Here is a 14,915-nt window from a genome sequence, read left to right on the forward strand (position 1 = left end):
CGGCGGAGCAGAGGACCACCAGAGCCAGACAGCAGACCACCACGACGGAGCAGTAGGTGTGTAGTGCGAGAGTCAATGAAATTGGAAAGGGTGACCTCTGATGGCTAGCAGATGGAAGTTCATGGACCGGATTCGTGACAGTAGTATATAAAACAATCATAAAATTGCCATTAGGAAAAAATTATAGATTAAAAATGACTGATTATTGTCCAGCAGTGTATTTGATTTCTTATAGCAAATTCAAAGTAATAGATAAGAAAAAATATATATATATAATTATAATAATTATAATAATACATACATACATAAAATTATTGTATTTGACATTTCTGTCACTTCTGAAATGATGGCTACGCTCCTGGTGTGACAAAATGTTAGCCTATACATAATACTTTTAAAGCTCTTTTTTAAATCTTGGCTTACATACATTTTTACGTATGCCATGTCATGCCATACCATCATTAAATTAGCATCTAACAACGGACAAAAGTGTTTTTTTCTCTAACCTATGGTTCTGTAACCATAAAGGCTTCTGTGTAATTTGCCCCCTGACTAAGCATTTAAAGAATTTAGGGGAAGTATTTAAATAATCCTGTGAATGCACTTAAAGAATGCAGAATCGAATCATTAATCGAATCAAATCGAATTTAATCGTGAATCGAATCGAATCGTTCTAAATTTGCAAAAATCGTTCTTGAATTAAATCAAAAACCTATGAATCGTGAATCGAATCGCTGTCTACCCAAAGATTCACAGCCCTAATTAAAACTAAAAGAAATTAAGAGATTTCTATCAGCAGCCTGCATGCTAAGTGAGCTATAATACTGACCTTTGCAATTACTCAAATACCAGTGGTAGAAAAAATATTGTGTTGATAATTGGTCTTGAAAGGCCTTTACAATTGTTACAGTAACGGTGTACATATACTGTTATAATTTACGCATGAAATGAGGTCAGGGATACCATATTACACACTAATACAACTAATATGTGTAATAATATACACATTGGCTTCAAAACAGCTAGTACAGAGAGTAGTGTAGAGGATTCATTCAAAGCAGAAGCAAAGATAAGGAGAGAGAGAGATTTCAGACTACATGCTGCGCCAATCATTCTGTGACTTCATCTAATTGCGTCCAACATCAAAGTACAGGAAAGACCAGACCAGCACACACATCCTCTAGGATGTTCAGATCTGTCAAAGCTTTGATAATAACAAATTTTACTCAGTAAAGAGTAAAGCTCAATCAAAAGCATTTGTAATATAATGTATTTCTGTGATGCAAAGTTGAATTTCCGTCAGCCATTACTCCAGTATAAAGTGTCACATGAGCCTTAAGAAATCATTCTAATATGCTGATTTATTATCAGTGTTGGAAACTGTTGTGCTGCTTAATATTATTTTTGGAACCTGTGATACTTTTTTCAGGATACTTTGATGAATGTAAAAGTCAAAAAGAAGAGCATTTATTTAAAATAGAAATATTTTCTAACAATATACACTACAGTTCAAAAGTTTGGGGTCAGTACATTTTTATTCTTTCTTTTTTTTTTTTAAGAAATTACAACTTTTATTCAACAAGGATGTGTTAAATTGTTAAGAAGTGACAGCAACGATTTATATTGTTAGAAAATATTTATATTTTGAATAAATGCTGTTCTTTTAAACTTTTTATTCATCAAAGAATCCTGAAAAAAGTATCAGTTTCCAAAAAAATATTTGGCAGCACAACTGTTGCCAACATTGATAATTCTAATAATAAATCAGCATATTAGAATGATTTCTTAAGGCTCATGTGACACTTTATACTGGAGTAATGGCTGACGGAAATTCAACTTTGCATCACAGAAATACATTATATTTTAAAGGATATTAACATAGAAAACATTATTTTATATATTGTAATAACATTTAGCAAGATTACTGTTTTTTTCTGTATTTTTTATCAAATAAATGCAGACTTGATGAGCATAAGAGACTTCTTTAAGGGGAGACACTGCAGGCAAAAACACTTTTTTCATGCACCTGTCAAGTATAAGATTTTGGGCTTTTTGGTTTTTCATAAAGTGTTTTTTTAGACTGGTGGAAAGAAAACATCCAAAAGACACTGTTAAGTGTTTCTTTTATAGCACTTTATCTATTTGTGTCAAAAGATTTCAATTATAATACATATTTTTAAAGGCCGTTTTCTCAGAATGAGTTTTTTTTTCTCCTACACTGAGCCATAAATCTCCACTTCAGCAGCACTTACACACACCAAACTTTACATTTTTATCCCTCTCTATATCCTGAAGGTTTTTACAGAGGGATTTGTTCATATATAATTTGCTTAATTATATACAACATTTTATTCCCCCCAAAATTATGAAAATATAGTGTTTTCTATCCGTTCTAAGCATTTTCTGAATTATGGAGTGACAAAAATGAGATACCCAAAATTCCCTATGTAAAAACTTTTGACTCTAATATGTCAAAAAATTTAAATAAGAATTTTGAAACTGACATCATCCAGTGTTTAGATTTTTGTTCTAGAAATGTATGCAAATTAGCGCATATTTCATTAAATAATCACTCATTTGCATATTTAAACCTAACATTTTAGAAATTAAAATTTCGTAATACAAAAAATGTTTGCAATTATCAATGTAATCAATCAGCTGGGTAAGGCGATAACTTTTTTTTTTACCATATTCACCTGCAGTGTCTCGCCTTACACACACACATATTATGTAATCCAAAACTTTTGACCGGTAGTGTGTGTGTGTGTGTGTGTATATATCTATATATATATATATATATATATATACAAACCCGATTCCAAAAAAGTTGGGACACTGTACAAATTGTGAATAAAAACAGAATGCAATGATGTGGAAGTTTCAAATTTCAATATTTGATTCAGAATACAACATAGATGACATATCAAATGTTTAAACTGAGAAAATGTATAATTTTAAGGGAAAAATAAGTTGATTTTAAATCTCAAAAAAGTTGGGACAAGGCCATCTTTACCTGTGTGTGGCATCCCCTCTTCTTTTTATAACAGTCTGCAAACGTCTGGGGACTGAGGAGACAAGTTGCTCAAGTTTAGGAATAGGAATGTTGTCCCATTCTTGTCTAATACAGGCTTCTAGTTGCTCAACTGTCTTAGGTCTTCTTTGTCGCATCTTCCTCTTTATGATGCGCCAAATGTTTTCTATGGGTGAAAGATCTGGACTGCAGGCTGGCCATTTCAGTACCCGGATCCTTCTTCTACGCAGCCATGATGTTGTAATTGATGCAGTATGTGGTCTGGCATTGTCATGTTGGAAAATGCAAGGTCTTCCCTGAAAGAGACAACGTCTGGATGGGAGCATATGTTGTTCTAGAACTTGGATATACCTTGCAGCATGGATGGTGCCTTTCCAGAGGTGTAAGCTGCCCATGCCACACGCGCTCATGCAACCCCATACCATCAGAGATGCAGGCTTCTGAACCGAGCGCTGATAACAACTTGGGTTGTCCTTGTCCTCTTTAGTCCGGATGACATGGCATCCCAGTTTTCCAAAAAGAACTTCAAATTTTGATTCGTCTGACCACAGAACAGTTTTCCACTTTGCCACAGTCCATTTTAAATGAGCCTTGGCCCAGAGAAAACGCCTGCGCTTCTGGATCATGTTTAGATATGGCTTCTTTTTTGACCTATAGAGTTTTAGCCGGCAACGGCGAATGGCACGGTGGATTGTGGTCACCGACAATGTTTTCTGGAAGTATTCCTGAGCCCATGTTGTGATTTCCATTACAGTAGCATTCCTGTATGTGATGCAGTGCCGTCTAAGGGCCCGAAGATCACGGGCATCCAGTATGGTTTGCAAATTGGTCCTCCAGCTGTTCCTTATATGTACATTTAACTTTTCCGGCTTCTTATTGCTACCTTTCCCAACTTTTTTGGAATGTGTAGCTCTCATGAAATCCAAAATGAGCCAATATTTGGCATGACATTTCAAAATGTCTCACTTTCAACATTTGATATATCTATATTCTATTGTGAATAAAATATAAGTTTATGAGATTTGTAAATTATTCCATTCCTTTTTTACTCACAATTTGTACAGTATCCCAACTTTTTTGGAATTGGGTTTGTATATATACACAGTATATGGGTTACAGTGAGACACTTACAATTAAAGTGAATAGGGCCTGAAATCTGTAACACTAAACAAGTCCAAATTATTTTTGTGGTAATCAACATTATTCCACAAATGCTGGGGATTGAGCTAAACTTAAAACAGCTCATCAAACAATGCACAAGTTTAAAAAAGTTTATGAAATTAAGATGAACATTTCTGCTTTTAAATCATCCAAAAACTCACCACATTCAATTCCATTGCAAGTGCCTCATTATGACCTCGCTTTTTGCTTTTGAAAAAGGGGGCACAAATCGAAATAAATTTAGTTGTAATCAACATTATGCCACAAATGCTGTGGATCAAGTTTAACCTGGAATATATCTTTAAGTAATTATTTAATTCTCATTTCATTAAATGTGCCCTATAGTACCGGATATGTAATGACACAAAAATTTGGCTTTCACAGAAAGGAAACAGTCGGGGGTGAGGTGAAACAGATGCTCATCCCTGCAGGAGAGAATACTAAGACTAGGAATCTTGTGGGGGGGGGATGGTGAATAACATGGCAATATCCCCCTTCATTCACATTAGTTTGCTCAAAAAAAGACAATAAAATATAAACATTCAATGTTTTTTTAATACCAAAGGGAAAAATGAGCTTGTATTTTGGTCTTTAAACATGTGATCAACACTGGTCGCTTTCTAGAATGTCTGGATGTTCTTCCCAGAACTGATCTCCAATGATATCACAGGAATGACTTGTAACCTTTTTTCTGGTCCGTGTTACAGTAATCTCTGTCTGTACTTCATCTGGCCGCTTGATCTGTTTAGTTGTGGTTTCATTCACCTGAAGGAAAGAATTTAAGAATTACAAATTTCATTAAAGATAATAAAAAAAATAATAATAATGTTTTGCAGCTGCAGCTTACCTTTTCCCATATTAAAGTCGTGCCTTTTTTGTGCAGTGGGGATTCATTATTGTAATTGACACTGAACTCAGAAAACAAGATCTCATTCTTATCCGCTGCTTGTGTTCCCTGTAATTTAGTTTATGTAAATTACACTACAGTTATATAATGTGAACAAACAAAATAACTGTACTGGAATTAGGTGTTTAATTAAAACTACATGGAAAAATAAAATCCAATTAAGCCAAAATCAAACATTCACAAATTATATTGGTAATTAAATACTGATTATGTTTCTGGTTAAAACTGTTTATTGGATAATATTCCTCAAATATAGAAAAAAACCTAGTCAGCTTTTAAATAGTCATGTTTATATTGTTTGGGATGGCAACCTTCTTTGTACATTAGTGACAAGCATTCTAAAGAAAACAACACAGAACAAACATACAAATACTCAATTAAACAAATACTACTTTAATTGATCATACACTGAGTCTCTCCTCAGCTTGCGTTGTGGTCAGTCCACCTTTCTGAACCAGAGTCCAAAACGTAGTGTTGTACAAATTGTTAATGTGACCTAAATAGAAATAAAAAAGTTGAGATTCTGAAACAATTTTAAATCCATTGTTAAATGTTTATATAGTCTGTATAGCTAGACGTTCATTTCTAGGACACCTAGAATGTAAAAAAAATAATGGATTTCACATTTATATTTTAATGCATAATCAAAATACAATATATTTATGTTATTAACATATAGCATGTGTACATTAATATCCATTGTTAAATGTTTATATAGTCTGTATAGCTAGACGTTCATTTCTAGGACACCTAGAATGTAAAAAAATAATGGATTTCACATTTATATTTTAATGCATAATCAAAATACAATATATTTATGTTATTAACATATAGCATGTGTACATTAATGCTCCATCACAAGCAAACATGATATAATATTACCATATTCACAACCACAGGGTTGGCATGAAATGAAGTACAATCACAGTAAATTTCAGAAGTCAAAAATGACTCTACTTCATTCTATTATACTGTTTTATACATGTTACAGTCAAACACATTTTATCATTAAATCTACTACAAAATACATTCACTTACAATCTGCCTGTCTCCAGCTTAGATAGTCTCTTAGGTTACGGTTGCTAGGATACAGAACCACCCTGCCATCAAAGCTGGGTGGGTACAGCAGCGGATGCTCCCCAAAATACTCCTTCCAGTAGTAAACAAAGCTAGAGGAAAACTGGGAAGCCACATGGGTCATCAGTTTACTGTAGAGAGAAAGGAAAACATTTAATGGGTGAGTTTCCAAGACAGCATAACCCTGGACAACCATCTTCCAGCTGTGCTGTTAGGCATCAAGATGGTTTTGAAATACAAGGCAGATTCTGGCAAGTTTATTTACGGCAATGTGTCAGCATACAATTATACCTGGCCCTTCTTTTGAACCAAGTGGTTGATTTTTTGAACACAAAGCTGAACTCATCACTCTGTCCATAGGCAATAGTGATGTCCTCCAGCTCCTCCATGACCGAACGGGCACTGCGGCTCATCAAACCCAGAGCTCGGTTATCACTGGGTTTCATGAAGTTATGCTGCTCAGAAAACCTGGAATCAAAAAATATCATTTTGAAAGTAATTTCAGTAATCAGTCATTTTCTGCCCTCCACGAAATTGTACAAACATAAGACAGTGTTAGTTCTGCAAGAGCATGTTGTAACTGTACAGAAACACTTACTTGTGGAAGTTGCGTCCATCTAGCCGAACCACAATGTAACAGTTTCTCAAACATGTGTCGTCGAGCTCAAAGTTTCTCACGTATTCAAATTTGCTTTTGGCCATGACAGATGATGTGCTGAATTTAAGACTTAAGAGTGTCTGGTGCTCTGTAAATCCTCTAAAGTTGACCGATAACAGTCTCAGCATAAGGATATCAGGACAAATACGATTATTTAATACGTTTAACTCAAACCATGCTGTTCGTTCAGAATATTTGTGATGCGTTATAATTATCTGTCATCCAGAAAGCGCATCGTCAGGAATTAAATGTTCATATTAATGTCTCAGGAAGAACTTAAACGAGTGATTATCATAGATCGCGTTGTATTTTAAAATATTTAACATTACAGTGTATGTATGTGGTGTCAAAACTCGCATGTGCGTAAGCGGTCATTGTATTGGTACGTCCCCTTATACAGTCCCTCAAAACACTTCTGAAAATTATGTTCCGCCACAAAGTGTACAAGGCATCAGCCGCTTTTGAAGATTTAAAAGCGTAATGATACAAATCGATACATCTGATACAAATCGAAGATTTTTGTCAGCAATGTTTTTAATAGAACGAGATGATTTGTTGGCAATTTTAAATGAGAGTAAAAAGATCATGCAGAATAATATGCCTAGTTGTGTCCAGTGTGGTTGCTTTTCAGTGTCGGCGATAAATATGCTGCAAAGAAAAGCGAGACAAAGTGAAGCTGGTCAGTCTTACATTTGTTTGACCAAGTATTTTTATTTTATTAGCAAAAAATGTCAAATCAAGGTATAAATGGTCTTCCCACAGCTTGTCACCTGTCATCATGTCAATTTTTGTTAGATTTTTAAAACATATTTAGAAAAATAAGCTGTAGCTCCAAAACGTCACCCCTAAAACATTGCACTCAGAGCAGTTCCTACAGAAATAAAGAAAGAAATATATGATATGGAAAGAAATATATTAAAGAAAGACAGGACAGTATCGTAAAAAAAAACAAAAAAACACTCTGCACTAGTCACTCAGATGTCATGAAACTGCAATTAGTACTTGCTTTTTAGTACTAGTATTTTTTCTTTTTAAAATGTGGTAGGTGTTCACACATCTACTGTTCATATACTGATCACATCCTATGGATGAGCATAGCAAGCAACATTCTTAAACAAACATAGATATGAAAAGCGAAGTGATGATTTCATAAGGTCCTCCACCTCAGCAGCGGCCTTCTTTCACAATCAAAATGTCTGCATTAGTGTGCCTAAAAAACAAACACCATTTCAGTGATTCAACATCACAGCATCCATACCACAGCCCTTGCTAACTATCAGCAAAATCCATACAGCAATGCTGTTATCCTACACAAACAGAAGCAAATGAATGGACTCACATTCTCTGCACACACAGGGTGCATTCATTGACGTATGTGATGCCATCATTACCACATACGGGAGAGAAGTTGAGAGGGCATGCTTGATTGACACTCAAACCCCCACATGCAGGCTGTCAGATTTAAAACACGCACACAATTCACAGTTATGCATCATAGTTCATCTTCTGATAGGTGTTTGTTCTGGGTTTTAGTGTATAAATTACCCTGTGGTAGGATCTTGATTTATCCTCTGCACCTGAAAAAAATTGGTACTGTTGGATTAATCGCATTGCAATAATTCTTTGTTAACTGCAAATGGCACACATCAATGATTAAAATAATAACAGTGTTTTTTTTTTATTCCAATAGGAGTGACTTACCCACAGAGAGGATGAGGACCAGACTCATCAAAACCACTGCTGTTCCAGTCATGATGCTCAAATGAAGGAAATCCGGATTTTAAAAGAGAAATCTGTATTTGTAAGTTCAGGCTGAGAGCTTTGATTTAGCAACTGATGACTTCCAGCTCGTTTCTGCGTGTTGTATTGGTGGTGATGAGGAGCAACATGTAGTTTGAAAGTGAGGAGGAGGAGGAGAGGTGCTGATATTTTGAAGGCTTTCCACCCCACCTACCCGCCGTCCTGCGTCAACAACACTGAGAACAGAGCCTCTCTATTGTCTCTCTCTTTATTAAGGGATAAACATTCCAGTCTGTCCAAAAATTGCTGAGCACAATCCAAAATGCGTTGGTCTGTATAATATCCCTCAAAACAGATCTGGCTGGGAGGTGTGTCCCTGTTTATTGGCCCCAAAGTGAAATGAAAAGAATTCCACTAAACATGGAATGCAGTTGACAGTAATTACGTAATGTAATAATTAACTACATAATTTAGCAGGGAATATGGGTCTTTACATTTAAAAAAAAAAAAATTTAAATAAATAATTGTAATTTTTATGAAAAAGTGCAAGGTGGAACTTTTTTTATTTTTACACTTTTCGTATGTGTTAAAAAAATAAAATATGGGACAAACACACAATACAGAAATTCTGACAAATAACCAATAATAAATCAAGTCATTAAAAAGAAACAATAAAAGGTATATTTGATTATATTCTACTTGATTTTTTAACTACAGAAGTCTTGCTATTAATGGCCCCCACACAGGCTATATTGTAGCTATTTTAAATAATTAAAGAAAGAAATGCATTTGGAAGGGTGAGTAAATTATGATAGAATTGTCATTTTTGGGTGGACTATACCTTTAATAACTCGAATTTCAGACACTTGAAGTTCACAGTAGTACTGTTTTACTGTATTTTTGATCAAACAAATGCAGTCCTGGTAAGATAATTATTTCAAAAGCATTTCAAGCATTTTATTTTTCGGGGGCCAACTTCCCCCTCAGATTTTCGAGCCACTTGGATTTTGAATGCAGCTTCCAAAAGACAAAAATAGCCTAATAATATTTCTTTATAATTGATACAATCACAGGGGTGTGATGTAAAATTCACATTCAAAAAATGTGCTGCTAAATTCAAATCTGCTTTCGCTGGCTGGTGCTGAGCCAGAGACAGGTGCGTTTTACAGCGCTGCACCATTATAACCAATCACACACGAGTCTGTTGAGTTTATGAATGCAACGGCCAATCAGAAGCGTACAGATGAGTCACCGCTGAAACGCTGTGTTTTGTTCACTGCGCGAGTCACTGACTGAATTCTGCTCTCTGGCGAATTAATTCTCTCATCAGAAACAACGAGTGCAGATGTGCCAACGATGTAAGTAAGATCTGCATTTCACAGTGTAAACAGCTTCAGTGATTATAATGAGAGTTTTTGAGTGAACTCTGGCTAGACTGAAATCAATGATAATGTTCTTTGATAATGTAAATGTTCTTTGCTCTCTTTCTGTACAATGAAAGTCTTATAATTAGTAACTTACAATGTTTTTTTTAAATTAAATTCACCTTAAATACAAAGTCAATCGTAGCCTATTAAAAATATTAATACCTCCTGCCCTCTCAAAAATAATATGTGCATGAGGCCCCTACCTATAGCCTATCTAATCCTTATAACTGTAATTTGTTTTATATTATCAATGTAATGCGTTAAAAAGGCTGATAATTAGTAAAAAAAAGAGAAAACATCCCACTGAAAAAAAAAACATTGCTCAAGAGCTCATTGTTTTCTGCAGCGAACTTGAACGGCACTTTTCGGTATCCGTACTGACTCTGAGTGTTCTTCGTTCAGAACGGCACATGCCTTGTCCAAATACCCACACTTGCGGTCTTTGCACTTGACCACTTATATGACGCATTTCCTGTATTTGGCCCAAGTGTTCAAGTGAGCATGAAGACCACAAGTGTGTGTACAACTTTTCATTAGGCTACCTGATGGGACACACTTGTAGTGTTGTAAAAATGCAAGTGTTTACATAGCTTTATTTTAATTTTAATTTAAAATACTTAGCATTTTAAAATCAACTTCTAAATGTCTGTTCAGTAGTCCCTATAACATGACAATTTTAATTTGTGGTGCTTCTACTTAAGTGATAAAAAGCAGTTGCAAATGTATCACCACTACTCATCTTTGCACCAATAAAACGTAAAAACACAGTTTTTCTACCAAATTATATGTAATATCTAATTATTATATTAATATTCAACTTGCATTGGAAAGGTTTCCGTGACCTCTCGCGAGATCTCGGCAAAAAGTCTCACGATTTATTTCCAGAACATGATGCATGATGGGATACACTTAGCCTCGAATAGCGCTCCGGAGCGGTATTCGAGATACTAGGGATGGGCGATACCACTTATTTTGTTTTCGATACAATACCGTTATTTTTCAAGGCAGTATCGTCGATATCGATACCGATTCGATACTTGTGAACTAAACTTTTAAATTATGAAATTGATAAAATTATTAAAATTACTAAGAGTAAAATGGGTAATAAGCACTTAACTTTATGTTTAAAACGCATTTTAACATTCAATATGCCTTAATTGTAACTTAGGTTATATTTTTGTTTACACATGGTTCAAATATGTTTTTTGTTTACACATGATTCAAATCTACAAATACTACAGTTGAACTATGGTCACTTTAGTAAAACCATGGTTCATTTTCATAAGGGGACTGCCAGTGACCGGCTGTTGCATGCATAAAATGCAACCTTTTTATTCTGACAGTGTATGATTTCTATTAACATTACAGAATAGAACATGATCAATATTATCTTTCACCGTTCAATTTAAATAATTGTAATTGCACAAACTATGAAGGCTACCTATTTTTTGTTTGAGTATCGATACTTTCGATACTCGCGTCAGTATCGATATATCGATATGCCCATCCCTACGAGATAGTGTGGATGTTAGTTCTGGTACTATGAAAAGGTTCCTGCGGTGCGAAAGGCCCTTATGGCTCCTTTTTTGCTCTAATGACAGCAGCACTTGAGTTTCATGAACTCCAAAAGTTTGTGTAAAACTTGATGACCGTGTTCAGCATCATGATTTGAGAAAGATGAGCTGACCTTTTTGTGCAAAGGAGTTCACATGGTTTTGCTTATTTGATTGAGTGACTTTGAAAAAGTGCCAAAACTTAATGTCTTTCTTCTTACATTTCCATCTTTAAAGGTCCAAAAGAAGATGCATTCCCAATGCTGTCTGAGACTTTTTGACCCTTCTATATTTATACCAAATGTGTCTAGCTGTTCAGTTTTTAGCATGACCTTGCACAGAGTTAAGTAGGAGTTGTCTTGCTTTAAATGAAATCCTGTGTATCATATATGGATTTGGGACATAATTTGTATAGACCTTTGTCCTGCAGTGGGAATTGAATGGTTTGAGCCTGAATGCAAAAATTTGTATACAGTTTATCTGTAACATCAAATGTGAGTTTCAAGGTTTTTAAAACGTACTCAAGGTTTTAAATAAGCGAATGGAGGGTGTTAATGGGGGGGGGGGGGGGGGGCTGTGCCTTAAAAACCTTAGGAAATTGAAATAAAAAAGAAGCAGAGCGATGCCATTTCTATAATGAGTGAGTTTTATAAAATCTCATAGTTCATATAGATTCAGACAAATGTAGAACTTGTATCTCAGTTGAACAGTTCCAATAATGACCACATGGTGTCACCAGCAGTTTGTTTTACATTTCCCGTGCAGCCCAAGGCATCGATCTCCACCGGACCTCAGCAGCAGCGAGATGGTTCTCACTGCAGAACACAAGATCCAGAGGGCGAGGTTGGATCCAGATCCAACTCCTCCCACCTTACATATACCTAAACCTACCTGTCTCCACCCCTGATCCCTAAACCCACCCATCTCCACCCCCTAGAGTGGATCCAACCCTGCCCCTGGATCTTTGCAGCAGCACAGAAACTTCCATGAGTTCCGCACCTATTACATCCAGCCGCATCTCAACGCTGTCTTCCTCAGACTGACCAATGAGGAGATCCACCTGCGGACAGCCCACTCAGAGCTCATCAGATACTGGAGTGTGGAATATGGGGGTCTCAATCAGGTTCCTTTTCGATACTTCACTCGTACTGCGTCTTGCTTAAGACGCATATGAAAAAAAAACTTTTTTCTCCTGAACTGAATCCTTTTCATTCACGCAGTGAAACTGCATGGCCGTTGGTTCGTGCAGTGCTTAAAAAACGAACCAATGGCTCGGCATCTGGCTATATAAGCGGGCGCTCGCCACAGGATTCTCCGATTTCTTCTCCTTCAGCAACGACTCTACGTCCTCAAGCTGATCCGAAACCGCTCGCCGTTGACACGCCTTAACAGCTGGAATCGGTACCTCTCAGCACAGCTGACCTGCTTCTCCACCACTCCAGCGACGCAGCAGTTCCGGTCCGGTTCCCCTGCCGCCATCAGGCGATTTTTAAAAGAGCAAATTGGTGTTGTTGCAAATGCCACGCCGTTACTGCGGTTCGTGCGGGTCTCCCCTGCCTGCCGATGATGGCCACATGGAGTGCATTTCCTGCTTGGGGAAATCCCATGCGGAAGCTGCGCTCACGGGAGCTATTTGCTCCCATTGCGAGAGCTTCAGTCTCGCCTCTCTCCGCTCATGGATCGCTTTCTCTTCAGAGAGTGACTCCGCCCCCCGTGCCCTCCCGTTTTCTTCCTCCCAGGGACCTGTGAGGAAAAAACAGCGGGGCAAAGGGGTCGAGCGAGCTCACGCTGGCCCAGATCCCGCATGCCTCACTCTTGCCGCAAAGAGAGTATTCCCCCATCCTTTTCTCACGGTCTGATCAGCGTCCCTCTGCTGGTGCGAGCGACCTGATCTCATTCGGGGGAAGTGAGGACGAGCTGCTTGATGACAGCATGTCATTAGCAGCGTCGGATGCAGAGGAGCTGTTGACCCCACCCCCTCGCCATCATCCGCGCCCAGCGCCACCAAAGACGGGATAGATGCCGAGCTTCTCCGTATCCTCTCCAAAGTGGTTCCTCTTCCAGTCTGGCCTGGACCCCGCTACCCTCAAGGATCTGAGGAGCAACTGACCTGGCTCTACGCACCACCAAGACCACCGCCCAGGCGATCGGGAGATCGATGGCCAGCCTTATGGTGCTTGAGCGCCATTTATGGTTGATGCTGCCAGAGATTAAGGACGCGGATAAGATCCTCTTCCTCGATGCTCCAGTCTCTCCCAAAGGTCTTTTCGGCCCGGCGGTCGAAGGATTCGCTGAACGCTTCATGGAGACACAGAAATCGTCCCAGGCTATGCGACATTTCCTGCCTAAGCGCTCCAGCTCCGCTGCTGCCTTAGCTCGCCCTAAATCTGCGCCGACTCAGCAGCCCGCGAAACAAGCACCTGCCGTCCCCGCTGTTCAGCATGCTAAAGCGACCTCCGACCTCCTTCAAGATCGGTACCGCTCGCCCTCTCAAAGCGATTCAAAGGATGCTGGACCTCATGGCAGCAGCATCTCCAGTAGGGCTGTGTATCACCAGCAAAGTCACGATACGATACGTATCACGATACAGATGCCACGATACGATACATATCACGATACATGACTGCACTGAATTTCACCTCAGCAGAATTTAGAAAAACAGCTGTTTATTAAACACTGCTTACTATAAGGCCATTTCTAACTATTGGCAGAGCAGGCAGTTGACCTCTGCATTATGAATGGCCTCCATAACTGTACCACAGTACAATATAGGTAATTGCATATGTTTCATGTTTACATTGTGCACTCCCCACCAGGTACAATATTCTGATTGTTTGCATCTTGTTTTTAAGCCCATAAATAATAATGTACTTGTTCTAATAAATTTATATTGTAATGTACTCATTCTAATATATTTAAAAAATCATTTACATTGCTGGTAGGTTATCATTGCACAAATTAACACACTCTCTACAATAAATAAAAAAATGAGAAGAGTTCTAAACTAACGCGCTATCTTCACTGTATCTAACGCACATACTCTCAAGGCTGATTTAAGGCTGATTTATACTCAACGCGTCCGCAAGTTCGCTTTGAGTGCGCGCGACGTCGTTTCGTATGGTGGTGTGCACAATTTTTTGTAACTTTCCGCGCAGCTCCGCTTCCGAAGATGCACGAGTTCAAAGCGACTCTAGCTGAACATGCATGTCTGTGCCAGCATTTGTGTGAAACAGAAGCAGTTTGATGTTAAGTGCAGTCACACACACACATTGTTTCTAAAAGAAATAAAAACAGCTTTACTGTTAATAGAGAAACGCGGCAAAACGGTGGTAATTCATACATACACAGCCTCTCTCTCTCT

General features: G+C 37.7%; 2 protein-coding genes and 1 pseudogene across 4 annotated transcripts; 1 reads left to right on the forward strand and 2 right to left on the reverse strand.

Annotated features, from left to right (window-relative positions):
• Window positions 1-4,729: 4,729 nt before the first annotated feature.
• On the reverse strand, window positions 4,730-7,284 carry LOC107551452 (probable tRNA(His) guanylyltransferase). Of its 3 annotated transcripts, XM_016233056.1 has the most exons (7): window positions 7,192-7,284; window positions 6,775-6,933; window positions 6,468-6,644; window positions 6,138-6,307; window positions 5,507-5,595; window positions 5,040-5,147; window positions 4,730-4,957 (listed from the first exon to the last, which is right to left on the reverse strand). In XM_016233056.1, the coding sequence occupies exons 2-7, from the start codon at window positions 6,876-6,878 to the stop codon at window positions 4,796-4,798; spliced, it is 810 nt and encodes a 269-aa protein (XP_016088542.1). In that variant the 5' UTR covers window positions 6,879-6,933; window positions 7,192-7,284; the 3' UTR covers window positions 4,730-4,795. The 3 variants fall into 3 exon arrangements, with proteins under 3 accessions (XP_016088542.1, XP_016088543.1, XP_016088541.1); XM_016233057.1 differs by lacking the exon at window positions 6,775-6,933 and having other exon boundaries at window positions 7,192-7,274; XM_016233055.1 differs by lacking the exon at window positions 7,192-7,284 and having other exon boundaries at window positions 6,775-7,185.
• A 195-nt stretch (window positions 7,285-7,479) lies between these two features.
• On the reverse strand, window positions 7,480-8,857 carry LOC107551453 (probable pancreatic secretory proteinase inhibitor). Its single transcript, XM_016233058.1, has 4 exons — window positions 8,536-8,857; window positions 8,380-8,411; window positions 8,174-8,286; window positions 7,480-8,044 (listed from the first exon to the last, which is right to left on the reverse strand). The coding sequence occupies exons 1-4, from the start codon at window positions 8,585-8,587 to the stop codon at window positions 7,999-8,001; spliced, it is 243 nt and encodes an 80-aa protein (XP_016088544.1). The 5' UTR covers window positions 8,588-8,857; the 3' UTR covers window positions 7,480-7,998.
• Window positions 8,858-9,741: 884 nt separating this feature from the next.
• LOC107551456 (protein NipSnap homolog 3A-like) overlaps window positions 9,742-14,915 on the forward strand; it is a 13,150-nt pseudogene continuing 7,976 nt past the window's right edge.

This window comes from Sinocyclocheilus grahami, unplaced genomic scaffold (genome assembly GCF_001515645.1).
Source record: "Sinocyclocheilus grahami isolate Dianchi unplaced genomic scaffold, SAMN03320097.WGS_v1.1 scaffold424.1, whole genome shotgun sequence".
NCBI classification, from domain to species: Eukaryota; Metazoa; Chordata; class Actinopteri; order Cypriniformes; family Cyprinidae; genus Sinocyclocheilus; species Sinocyclocheilus grahami.